At 36.2% G+C, this 13,000-nt stretch overlaps 1 protein-coding gene across 1 annotated transcript; it reads left to right on the top strand.

Moving 5' to 3' along the window:
- LOC127557635 (vomeronasal type-2 receptor 26-like) lies at nt 1–11,518 on the top strand. The gene is made up of 6 exons (XM_051990948.1): nt 1–41; nt 1,754–2,045; nt 2,593–3,396; nt 6,162–6,389; nt 8,422–8,545; nt 10,614–11,518. The coding sequence occupies exons 1-6, from the start codon at nt 1–3 to the stop codon at nt 11,516–11,518; spliced, it is 2,394 nt and encodes a 797-aa protein (XP_051846908.1).
- The last annotated feature ends 1,482 nt before the right edge of the window (nt 11,519–13,000 follow it).

Genomic DNA, 13,000 nt, shown 5'->3' with positions numbered 1-13,000 from the left:
ATGTTTTGGTTTCATCCTCGATATAATGAAAAAGACTATAAGTAAGTATTTATTCTGTATTTTTAAATAACTTGTCAATTATCAAGTATTTTTTCCCTCTGTATCACTTCCTATTGAGAAAAAAAATTCCTTGTAACAATTAAGCATAATCAAAAACAAATTTCCCAGAATGGCCAAATCTCAAATGAATGTGTTATTTTGTACATCAGTCCATCAGCTTTCTATAATGATGATATCATTACCATCTTCATTATTATTCCTTTGCAATCGCTGTGGTTTATTGCATTGCTGAGAGTTCGTAAGTTTCTGGTGATGTTTATTTTTACATTATTGCTCTTAAAATATAAATTGTTCTTGTTTTTCTATCTTCATACTACATCTGTTGCTATAAATTGTGTGATGTTACTATGAAATTATATTGCTTTATTTTCAACAGAACAATGGTATTAAAATAGATCTACATATCACAATTTACTCAGCGATTCCATAACAAAAAGGTAGCTCTTTTTGTCCAGATCTTTGCCACTCTGTAAAGAAATGCAATTTTTTTATTTGTACTCCTTTCTCTATTTATTTTTTAAATCTTTGAAGAACAAGTTATACAGAAAATATCTATCAATCAATGACTTTTTGGCCACAGAGAGAAATTGCTTTCCAGAATGCTAAAATAATTAATCGTTCCATTAAAAACACAATGATGTGATAGTTACCTTATATCCTCTTATACATTTCACTATTCTCTCTTTTCTGGTGATTATGCCACTCTGATGGGTGAGAGGTTGTAATTCAGAATTGCTTTTCTTTTTATTACCATGTTTATTTACCATTTTGAACATTTTTTCATAAGCCTAAAGATACCTTGAATTTCTTATCTCGATGACTTTCTATTTAAATTCTTTGACAATTTATCACATGGATAACGGCACTAGTTTTTAAAAACATAAAACAATTTTATAATTTAGAAATAAAAACTTTTTTAAAAGAAGCATAATAAAAACAATTTTCCATTTAATTCTTTGGCTTCTGATCTTGGATCCATTGGATTTTGGGGGGGCAAAAAAAAGATTTTTTTTTAAATTTTAAATAACCAAAAATTTCTATATTAACTTCTTTTCTATATGCCTTCTTTGGTCATGGAATTCTTTTCGATGTTCAAAAATAAATTCTTCCTAAGCCCACGATTTTTTATACCTTAAATATGTAGCTATTTGGAGACAATATTAAGATATTAATATCAATTCATAATAATAATAAAATCACATAAATGACCTGTTTCTATCAAGTTGATTCTCAATATAATTTCTCTTTTTTTTTTCATTTTTTTATTGCTCCACTATTTGAAAATTTATCTAAATTTTTCTCATTTATCTTTAAATGATTTGATAGTTCTTAGAGGAACTGCTTGTGATGTTGGGGAGTGAACTAGGAGCTTGTAGACAGCTGCTGTAGTGGTTTAAATGTGGTAATAATGCTGAATGGAAAGAGGATGAAATCAATGGTATAACTCCTGATGCCCTCAAGCCCACATACTACAAAGCTGGTAAAAGCCTCGTTAATTGCAATATTGCTAGCAATAGACTGAAATATTCAGAATTTCCTAATACCATTACAAAGAAAATAAAAAGATAGGTTGACCAAAAAATGGATCTTCATATGACTGAGGAAGTGCTTTTTTGGAAAATTTCCAATTCCTCTTTAAGGTTGGTAGAACCATACATATTCTTTGTCCCTGATAATCTCCCTCTTACGGCAGGTGGTTTCTCAGACATTATTATCAAGTCCTGGCTTTTATGTTTGCCATAGAAGAAATCAACAGGAACCCAAATCTCTTGCCCAACATTTCTTTGGGATTTCACATCTACAATGCTTATCACAATGATGAGAGGATCTTGGAGAGTTCCCTCATGTGGCTGTCAGGCCAGAGACAGACTATTCCAAATTACAACTGTGAGAGGCAGAGAAAGTCTGTGGTGGTCATTGGAGGAGCCACTTCTGAACTGACTTACTGCATGGGAACTCTGCTGGAGCTCTATAAGCTCCCACAGGTAGGAAATCAGAGGTTTCATTTAGTTTATGCTGGTTGGAGGGCAGTGGCAGGACTTTGAGGGTCTGGCAGTTGAAATACAAATATCAAATACCTTTGGGGAATTCTTGTGTCTAATTTACCTTTCTATTGATTCTCAGAGATGAAAAAGGTAATACAGAGTTTGAGGACATCAGATTTATTAGCTTCATCATGTAGGATGTAACACATTTTGAAAAAAAGACTTTAAAAATCATGAAATTGAAATGTTAAAATATTTATTATTTATGTAACATATACAAGTCCTTAGATTCAATCATAGACACACATGGTAGTAAAAATACAGAACATGCTTACACCTATTTCAGTGAGGGCAGGTTTGATGAAGGAGATGATCCTTGAGTGGAGTTCTGTATGATCGGAAATACCTTACTAGGTTTAGATGAAGAATGAGTCAATTTTAGATAGAGGGGGATGAGGAGACTAGGTTCACAAGGGGTGGGAAGGGAGAATCTTTTGTACAGGTAACTCATTAAACTGAAAAATAGTTATGTTTGGTTCCTTTACAGATCAGCTATGGTCTCTTTGATCCACTCATAAGTGACCCACTTCAATTTCCTTCTGTTTATCACATGGCCCCCAGTGACACCTCTCTTCCCCTTGCCATGGTCAGATTAATGCTGCATTTCAAATGGAACTGGGTGGGTGTTATTGCTTCAGATGATTCAAGGGGTGAGAAATTCCTCAGGGACCTTCAAGAAGAAATGGCCAGAAATGATGTCTGTGTAACCTTTATGGAAAAGATAACTACTAGAAAGTCATCAAATAAAGATTTTTATCAATATTTTATACTCAGCATACATGTTTCTGCAGCAAATGTGTTTGTCATTTATGGAGATACAAATTCACTTCTGAGTCTGGTGTTTATGGAAAATCCTCGTGTCCTTGTAAGAAAAGTGTGGATCACTACCAGTCACTGGGATATTACCAAAAAACCTGGTTATATCTATTTTGATCATTTCCATGGGGCTCTGATATTTTCAGATCAGACAAGTAAAATTCCTGGGTTCAAAGATTTTCTGAAAACTGTTAACCCTGCCAGACACCCAGACGATATTTTCCTTAAGAGTTTTTGGAACTCAGCTTTTGGATGTCCCCATATACATGGGAAGGAAAATGAGGAGGTCTGTTCACCAAATGCATCTTTAGACAGCCTGAGTTTGAGCTCTTTAGAAAACATTATGTCTGATCAGAGTTACACTGTCTACACTGCTGTGTATGCCGTGGCCTGGGCCCTTCACAAGATGTTCTTAGTGAGATCAGAAATGGAATTCAACATAGATGGAGACAACAGGGTCATTCCCCCCTGGAAGGTAAGGTTCCCTTCTTCATAACAGTGACACCCAAATCTCTTGATTCTCGACTTGCAATATTTAGAAAAGAGATAGGGGATTACTAACTAAGCTCAGCTTTTTTCAGTGAGGTAGCTCTGCACAGCAGACTCAGGATATTTTAGCTCATTTCTTGTCATTTCAGAATTAGGATTGCCTCTGAGGGATGTAGCTCTTTCTAACAATGAGGTGACACAGGTCAATTCCAATAAACTTGTGATAGAGAGAGCCACTTACATTTAGAGAAATACCTATAGAGACTGAATGTGGATCACAACATAGTATTTCCTCCTTTTTGTTGTTGTTTACTTGCTTTTGTTTTCTCTCATTTTCTTTTTCATCTGATTTTTTTCTTGTGCAGCAAGATGTGTGGAAATATGTATAGAATGGCACACGCTTAACATATTTTGGATCACTTGCTGTGTAGGGGAGAGAAACAAAGGGTAAGGGAGGGGAAAATTGTACCAAAATGTTTTACAAAGGGGAATGTTGAAATCTATTTTTGTTTATCTTTTTAAAATAAAAAGCTATTATTAAAAAAAAAAAGAATTAGGGTCAGTTCAGATCCCTGTGACAGGATGCAAGAGTAAGAATCAAGATCAACTGGTTCCTGGGGGTCTTTGAGAAAGAAGATGTAAGGGAAGAGAAGGAGCATCAACACTACAGATGCCATGCCTCCACAAGAGGCTGAGGAAGTCAGGACCAGGCATCTCTGTTAACCTGGCAGTTTTAGCTAGTCCATGGCAGCCTAGTACAATGGAGAGAACTCTTGTCTAGTCAGACAAGTTCAATTAAGTCCTGCATCTGAAAATTATTCCTCAGATGCCATTGAATAAGAGAATTTATTTTCCTAGGAAATAAAGCTGAATGAAATAGCCTCTGAGGTCCTTTCCAGATTTCAAGCTAATGTTTTTCTTTTCTTTTCTTTTTTTTTTTTTTTTGCAAGGCAATAAGAGTTAAGTGACTTACTCAGGGTCACACACAACTGTCTCATGCTGCTGTAAACTCAGGTTTTCCAGAAATCAGTTCAGTTTCTAACTACTGGACCACCTGATTGATCCTTTCAATATAACATTTAACAAGGAATGTTAAACCTCAAAACAAGGATTTATATATAGATTTTTATAAAACCAGAACTAGGATTTCTCTTATTTTGAGTTTAGTCTCCCACATTGGCATGATGTCTAGGCTACTTGGAAGGAACTTAATAAGTACTTCTTGAATGAAAAGCTTCTTCAATCTTAATTATACAATGAGATTCTTATTTCTTCTCTCTCCCACTCATCATTTATTGAGCTACTAACTAATCAACAAATAGGCATTTAGAATGGGTCTACCAAAAGATAAGAAATAGGATATACAACAGAGATAAGAACTTAAAGATTAAGAAAATCTCATTTGTCTCAAAAATTTAACACTACCTGTATGTACAAATTGTATATATGTACAAAATAAATATAAAAATATATAAAACAAAAATATAAATATCAACAAATATAAGAAAATTAGGGAAGGAAGCCAAATATCAAGAAAATAATCTTCCTAAAGAACTACACAGTTGGTCAATATTTTTCAATAATTCCTTGTGTTTAACCTGTAAATTATTATTTGCTGTTTGGAGGAGAAGGGACATCAGTGAGAAAGGGAGAAAAAATTGGAACACAAGGTCTTCAAAGATAAATATTTAAAACTCTCTTTCCATCTATTTGGAAAAATAAAATATAAACTGAAAAAACATCTTAACATGTCGTTCTCCTAAGCCAATATTATAATATACTCATAGTTAGGAACCATAAATAAATTCTTATATCCTCTAGGAGAAAATAGCCTCAGCTTGGAATTAAAGTGTTGTAAAGTGTTATCCCACTTTCCAATCTAATTTCACACCATACCTACTTAACATTTTATGTTTCAGCAAAATTCCCAACTGAATGTACTCTGAATTAGGATCCTATCATGCAACTCCATCATTTTACACAGGCACTTAAGCCTAAAATACATTGCTACCTCACTTCTGCTTCACAGCATCTTTAGCTTCCTATAGGTTCAGCTTCGGTGTTCTCACTTTAAAATCCTTGCTCGATCCTCTTTTCATATCAGATAATATAAGTAAAAAAATTATATATAGAAAACGCATTGCATATAAAGAATGCTATGTAAATACTTATTCTTTCCCTTCTAATTGGTAGTATTTTATTCTTCATGGAATCATACTGTATTTATTTTTCTGATTCAATTCTCCATTATCTAGAGGAATGTAAGCTACTTAAGGGCAAGGAGTTATCATTTTTATTTTATATCTTAAGGAATTCAAAGCTCAGTGCTTAGAATTAATAAATCATTATAGAGGCTTTTAGGATTGTAGTGGAAGCAGTCTAATTAATTATGGGGGTGAACTGTGTACCACCCTACTTACTCTAAACAATACTAGATGCTCTCTTCCTGTACCTTCGTTCCCAAACCCACTCTCATCAAAGAGAGAAAAGGACATTCTGGGTTTTTCAACAGGTTGAAAAATTCCTATTTCCAGCTTGAGATTTGACCCAGGCTTCTAACCTGGAGAGAAAAGTTGGGTTTCTGGTTCTGTTATCCAATTTATTAATAATCCATCCTAATTCACTGACAAATGAAAAATCTTAGGATTATACACATTGCAAGAAATTAAAGAAAATAAACCACAGAGGAACTAGAAAATATTCGTGAGAAAATCTAGTGGTGAACTTTCAATTAATTTTCTTCCCTTTTAGCTCCATTCCTTTCTGAAGAACCTTCAGTTTAACAATAGTGCTGGGAATCTAGTGGTCCTGGATAAGAAGAGGAACTCTGTGACAAACTATGATGTTCTTAACTATGTGACCTTTAGAAATGATACTGAAGTCCTGATAAAAGTGGGAGAGTTTATATCTCAAGCTCCACTTGGCCAAGATTTAACCATCCAAGAGAAGGCCATTACGTGGTCCACATGGAATAAAAAAGTAAAGAATAATCAAAATGTTGCTTTTATAAAATCTGTAAACATAAGAAAATAGCCCAACAGAATACTCAGTAGCATATTTTAAAACCTGGCGAATATTCCACAAAATCTGCTTGAAGGAAACAGCTTAGAAATAAAGTTTTTTTGGTGTGTAATGAATTATGATCATTAGCATTTTTCCCTCCCAAGATTTCTAAATCTTGTAATGAACAAACTACCACTCGAAGACTGTGGTTCTTGTCCAGTCACTCAATCTTTACTATTTGTGACCAATGTCTTCTATCCACCCCAACCTCTCAAGTTGGACCAATTCTAGAATTTTTTCCATGACATTATTTATCCATCTCATCCTCTGCAATCCTTTTCTCCTTTTGACTTAATCTATCATGATGTGAGGGATTTTTCTGAGTCTCTCAGTAAGCAGCTTCACCTTCATTATTTGAAATTCCAAGTACATAGCTACAACTAAGTTTTTAAATATTGACAAATGATCTTTTTGCTGACCCAAAGTCTTTCAAAATCTTCTCTAGCATCGTGATTCAAAAACAGTTTTCCTAGTGCTGTTTTCTTAAAAGTTCCACTCACAAAATCATACACTGTTCCTGGGGAAAATACAACATATATATAAAGACTTTTGCTAAGAAGGTAATATCTCTACTTTTTAGTATTCTGTCTAGATTGTCCTTTCTAAGCAGGAAGCTTCTTTTAATGTCATCATAGTGTTCACCATCTGTAACAATTTTAGCAGCAAACACATAAAATGTTTTATTGTTTTTCTATTTTTGTCCCCATATTTGAAACAAAATGATGAAACTAGTCATAAAGATCTTGGGTTTTTATGTAGTTATTTGATTGATTTTGTTGAGCTTCAAAGCAGTTTTCTCACTATAAACAAGAGGCTTCTTCATTCTTCTTCTCTTTGTGTCACCAGAAAGATGATGTCTGAATAACTGAGATATTTGAAATTTCTCCTGAAAAACTTGATTCCAGCTTTTGTTTCATTCAGTCAGGCATTTTTCATAACTTGTTCTACATATAAATTAACTAAATAAAGAGAAAGTATACAACATGATCATAATCTTTTTCCAATGTGAAAGCAATTAGTTTTTGCATGTTTAGTTGTATCTTTTACTTCTTGGTCCACATTCATGTTCCTGAGGCTGCAGTAGGATGACCTGGTACTCCCATCTCTTGGAGGACTTCCCACATATGTTATGAGTTATGTGGTCAACGTAAATGAAGCAGACATGCTATGGTTGATTTTCCTGGGGCTTTCTTCCATTACCCATAGTCTATGGAGCCTGGCAATTTGATCTCTAATCCCTCTTTCTCTTTTGAAAACCAGTCTTCTCTTCTGGTAATTCTGCACTTGCTGTTGAAACCTTACTTGAAAGATCTTAAATATAACCTTGCCAACATGTGAAGGAATGCAGTTTCACAGTGATTTGAATTGTCTTGGAATCGTCCATCCTTAGAACTGATCTCTTCAATCCTATGTCCACTATTGTGTTTTTCAAATTGGTTGTCCTACCGTGTCCAGGTTTTTAAGAGCCATATCTTTCAGAATTTTATATAGCTTAGCTAGAATTGTATTAGTTTCCGTAGCCTTATCATTAGTAACGGTTACCAGGGTAAATATGATTTCATTTTCCAGAATACCTGGTTCTTGAGAATAGCCACAACATCATGGTTATTGGGTAGTTCCATGGTGTTCCACTTCTATTGAATACAGAACATTTTGTTTTTTATCATGTCAATATTTGCATGAAACTTTCCCTTAGTAGCTCCAATTTTCTTTATGAAATCTTTTATCTTTCTCATTCTATTGTCTTCTATTTCTTTGCATTGATTCTTTATGAAAACCTTACCCAGGTTGTTTGGACTCTAATAGAATCCTCTCTTCAACAGTTGAGAAGAAATATAACTCCTTTAGTTATACATAGCTTTAGTTATGTGGGTCCCTTTTGCAAGGAAGTTGATCTAAACTTTGTCAGAATGATTGCTCAAAAGCCTTTGGAATATTCCCCATGCAGCTTCCTCAGTCCAGATGCAGTAAAGTCTGTGGTCCTGGATTCCAGAAGAAAGCCCAGGAGGGAAGTCCTGTCTGCTGTTTTAGCTGTGACCCCTGCCCAGACAGGCACATTTCCAACCAGACAGGTAAGTCTTTGAGGACATGTTCACCTTCAGCAAACATGGACCTAAGACAACCAACTGAAGCTGAATGGGTGTCCCACTTACTGTAAGGCACAGGAAACATAATAATATTGGAATATGGTATCCAGGGACCAAGGGAAGTCTAGAAGAAAAGTCAGAATGATCAAGAATATTGAAGGTCCAAAGTGATCAACATTAGAGAGATATGAGGGGGTTCAGATCCACAAAGTAGGAATTTCTTGCCAAGTTTCTCTGTACTTCAATTGCTCAGAGATAGATTGCAGAAAAGAGAACCTATGTACACAGATGTCTCGAACTTATATAGGAATTAAGAGATTCAAGTGAGTCTTTTCCATCAAGACAGCAGTAAGGAAATAGAAATGCTCTCATACTAATTTAAGAGAAGGGAAAGATGAAGTGACCATTCACAGTAACAGCATTACTGAAGAGGGCTGGGACTCCAGTGAGGGTACTGAGTTGGACTTCGGTGAAATTTTCAGTTCATCTCAGCTGTTTCCCCTGGATGTTTTTTTTTTGATGTACATTTGTTTCCAAGAAGGCATCAATCTACCCATCCCAAACACTTCTCTCACTCAGAAAACTACCTGCCTTGCTAGTAGACAATGATCTGTTTGAAGCCCAGACATAAACTTACTCAACACAGAACTATGATTTTGGGGAAGATGCAAGTAAAACTTTAAGATACATTAACCTGACAAAGCTACACACAAAAGCAGAAATTTGGGGAATTACTTCTAACAAAGGGAAAAGGATAATAATGGATAAAATTGAAATAGCCAAACCTAGAGCAATGCCTACAAGAACAAGATCTTTGTGAAGGTAAATCATGCAATAGTCCCTGTTCTGTAGGGGTTTGCCCTGTAGCACCAAACAGAAACAAGTTTGGTCCCTCTTCCAGATACTGTAGGTTTCTATATATTACACCAGCTGTTGTGGCCCTTCAGAAGTTTCTCTTCTCTAGGTTAAACACATTCAATTTCTTTGATTCCTATCCTTACATCATTCAGAAGTGATGCCTAAACAACATAAGTGTCATCTAAAGAAAGCCCAAAAGATTTTATGTCTACAAATAGATATATAGAAAGAGATCATAAATATGCTAAGCATCGACAGGAAAGACACACAACCAAGATCTTTAACAGGTATAGCGGGGCATTTCTCCACATGTTGCAGAAGAAGTCTGGAAGAACTGATATAGTTAGAACAACAGAATCATTTTAATGTAAGAAGGAACCACAAAATCAGAGAGCTACCAGCTCTCTAGCAGAAAACCTTTTAAAAGATTATGGTCCAAGAGCAAGAATTGAAATCAGCAATAAACTGATTACCTTACTTTGTGAAATGGAGCTGACACATTTATAATTCTTGTTGTTGTTGATACTAAGAATAATATGTTATGTTTAAAAGGTACTCTGTGAATATTACACACACACACACAAACACACACACACGTGTGTGTGTGTGTATGTATTTATAAGCTACCATGTGTCTAGTGGATCCCTAGTAAATGAAGTAGAAAATGAAGCACTGGGCCTGCAGTAGGGAAGGCATCTTCTTGAGTTCAAATTTGGCTTCCACACGTACTAGCTTTGTGACTAAGGGCAAGTCACATAACCTTGTTTACTTCAGCTTCCTCATCAGGAAAAAAATAGGCTGGAAGAAGGAATGCCAAGTACTGCTATTATGTTTGTCAAGAAAACTCAAATGTGTTCACAGTCAGTCACAACTCACAAATACTCCAATTTATTTACTACTTTAAGATGTGCCAAACTCTTTCCATTTATGTGAAGTAGGCACAATTATTATCCCCATTTTACTAACTATGATATAGAAGTACAAATTAGATAATTGATTAACCCATAATCACAAAGCTATCTGAGGCAGAATTCAAACTCAAGTCTTCCAAGTCTTGTGTTCTATCCACTTATACCAGATTGTGATCCCCATGGAACCAGATGGAGTCATTTGTATTATTTCCACAAATATAATTGGCCCACTGAAAGGGAGGTTTTCTGTGGCTGAAATATTGAGATTTCTTTATTCTTTTCAGATGCAGATCAATGTGTGAAATGTCCTGAAGATCAATATCCCAATCAGGAGAGGAATCAGTGCCTCCCGAAAATGATGACCTTCCTGGACTATGAAGATCCCATTGGGATGGCTTTGGCTTCTATAGCTGCTTGCTTCTCTCTCCTCACAGCTCTGGTTCTCTATGTCTTTGTGAAATACAAAAACACCCCCATAGTCAGAGCCAATAACCGGGATCTCAGCTACATCCTCCTCATCTCCCTTTTCTTCTGCTTCCTCTGTTCTTTGCTCTTCATTGGTCGCCCAACAGCAGCCCATTGCCTCCTCCGACAAACAACCTTTGGAGTAATGTTCACAGTGGCCATCTCCACTATTTTGGCCAAAACCATCATTGTGGTTCTGGCCTTCAGAGCCACCAGACCAGGCAGTAGGAGCAGGAAATGGATGGGCTCAAGAGTCCCCATTTCTTTTGTTCTCTTTAGCACCTTGATTCAAGTCATGGTCTGTGCAACCTGGCTGCTGCTCTCTCCCCCATTCCCAGAGGCAGACACACACTCTGACCGTGAGCACATCATCCTGGGGTGCAATGAGGGTTCCCTCATTGCCTTCTATTTTGTCCTGGGCTACATGGGAGTCTTGGCCCTGGCGAGCTTCACTGTGGCCTTTTTTGTCAGAAATCTCCCTGATGAGTTCAATGAAGCCAAGTTCATCACCTTCAGCATGCTGGTGTTCTGCAGCGTCTGGATCACCTTCCTCCCCACCTACCAGAGTAGCAAGGGGAAGATGATGGTTGTCGTGGAGATCTTCTCCATCTTAAGCTCCAGTACTGGCTTGCTAGCCTGTATCTTTATCCCCAAATGCTATGTGATCCTTCTGCAGCCCCACAAGAACATCAAGAAATCTTTAAAGAATAATGTCAAGTCTTGAGTGCAGAATTATTGTGAATTGTTCTGAGGGACTAATAACATGAGATTTGAAATAATCAACCCAAATTGATCTTGCTTCCAAGTCTCCTAATGAAACCCAAACAACTTCTGTTTTTACTAAACAAGAGCTTCTTGCCTATCACCCACTGTTTCAAAAACACTTTCATTATGTCTTCAATTTCATGGATCTGATGAGTTTCATCTTTCAGAGTTTTCTTTCCTTTTCCACATTGAATTCATATTTGAATTACAGAAATTCCATGACTTCTGCCTGAACACCTGCTTCCTTAACCTTTCTTCATCCATAAAATATAATTGGTACCAAAAAATATTTTTAAAAAGATTGGATTTGGGGTATAACTACAAATTTGTTTTGCTATCAGATGATGGGAATTTAACTACCGTTTGTTCCCCAAGTTGTTGGCCACAACCAACCACTAATGATAAATTTTTAAATTACTCATTTACTTCTCTTCACATAGGGTGGCTCTGGTACAAGATATTTAAATTTTTACCTTATAATAAGATTACTCTTACTAATCAGCTTCTAGACTAAAGATTTCTACTCATTGTATTAGAAACTATTGTGAATAGAAAGAGGAACCCTGAATCACTCTACTTTTCATGATTCTTATATTTCATTCCCTTAGAATGACTGTCATTGGACTTATGTACCTGTTGGCATCCAGTTTAATAATTCAGGTGATGGTTTTTGGTACTCATGCTTAGCTGTGGTGGTTTTCTGAAATTGCTAAACAAATAATGCTGGGAAAGATTCTGGGAATATGGTGGGGTAGGTTGGTATATTTCAAGATCTGCTGATGTCCCCCAAAATACAACAAATTTGCACTTCAGGGAAAACACAGACTCATGAAAAATCAGAAAGAATTGGGACAGAACAGGAAAATCTTTTGAAGCAACCAGAAATGATCTGAACAAAGACCTGGGGCTAGGATTTAACCTATGTGATTTGCAAACACCTCCAGGCTAGCTCTGAAGAAATGTCAAGTGTAGATCCCCTTGGTTAGCAACATGTGGCTTCACACTCAGCAGGATCCACAGAAACTATTACCTCCTGGACTGCTTGAGGAGTCTGGATTTGAATCCAAGAAGACTGACCCAACCTTAGCTGATTAGGAATGCCAGGCCCAGATGTACTGAAGAGCAACCCCTAGGCATGAAGGAATCAGCACAACAGGAGAGCAGAGGCAGAGGGGCCAAGGATACTGTGGGCTTCAGGCACTTAGAGGAGGAAGGAGTTCTTGGTTTGGGTTCCAGGTCAAAGTGGAGAGCTGAAGTAAAGTTTGAACCACCATCCCATGATTAGAGATACTTACACTAAAGAGGTCCTTAAAATGCCTCTTATTAAAAAAAAAGAAAGAAAGAAAGAAAGAAAACAGCAAAGATGAAAGAACCCCCCCCCTCCAGAAACTTACTATGGGAACAAGGAAGACCATTGAAAAAGGTTCTAACCCAAAGAGTA

The sequence above is a fragment of the Antechinus flavipes genome, chromosome 3, assembly GCF_016432865.1.
Source record: "Antechinus flavipes isolate AdamAnt ecotype Samford, QLD, Australia chromosome 3, AdamAnt_v2, whole genome shotgun sequence".
NCBI lineage: Eukaryota > Metazoa > Chordata > Mammalia > Dasyuromorphia > Dasyuridae > Antechinus > Antechinus flavipes.
This window is presented reverse-complemented; position numbering and strand designations above follow the sequence as displayed.

Coding starts and splice junctions, on each gene's coding strand:
- LOC127557635 (XM_051990948.1), top strand. CDS start 1: ATGTTTTGGTTTCATCCTCGATATAATGAAAAAGACTATAA. Junction 2,046..2,592: donor AGCTCTATAAGCTCCCACAG/GTAGGAAATCAG, acceptor GTTCCTTTACAG/ATCAGCTATGGTCTCTTTGA. Junction 8,546..10,613: donor GCACATTTCCAACCAGACAG/GTAAGTCTTTGA, acceptor TATTCTTTTCAG/ATGCAGATCAATGTGTGAAA.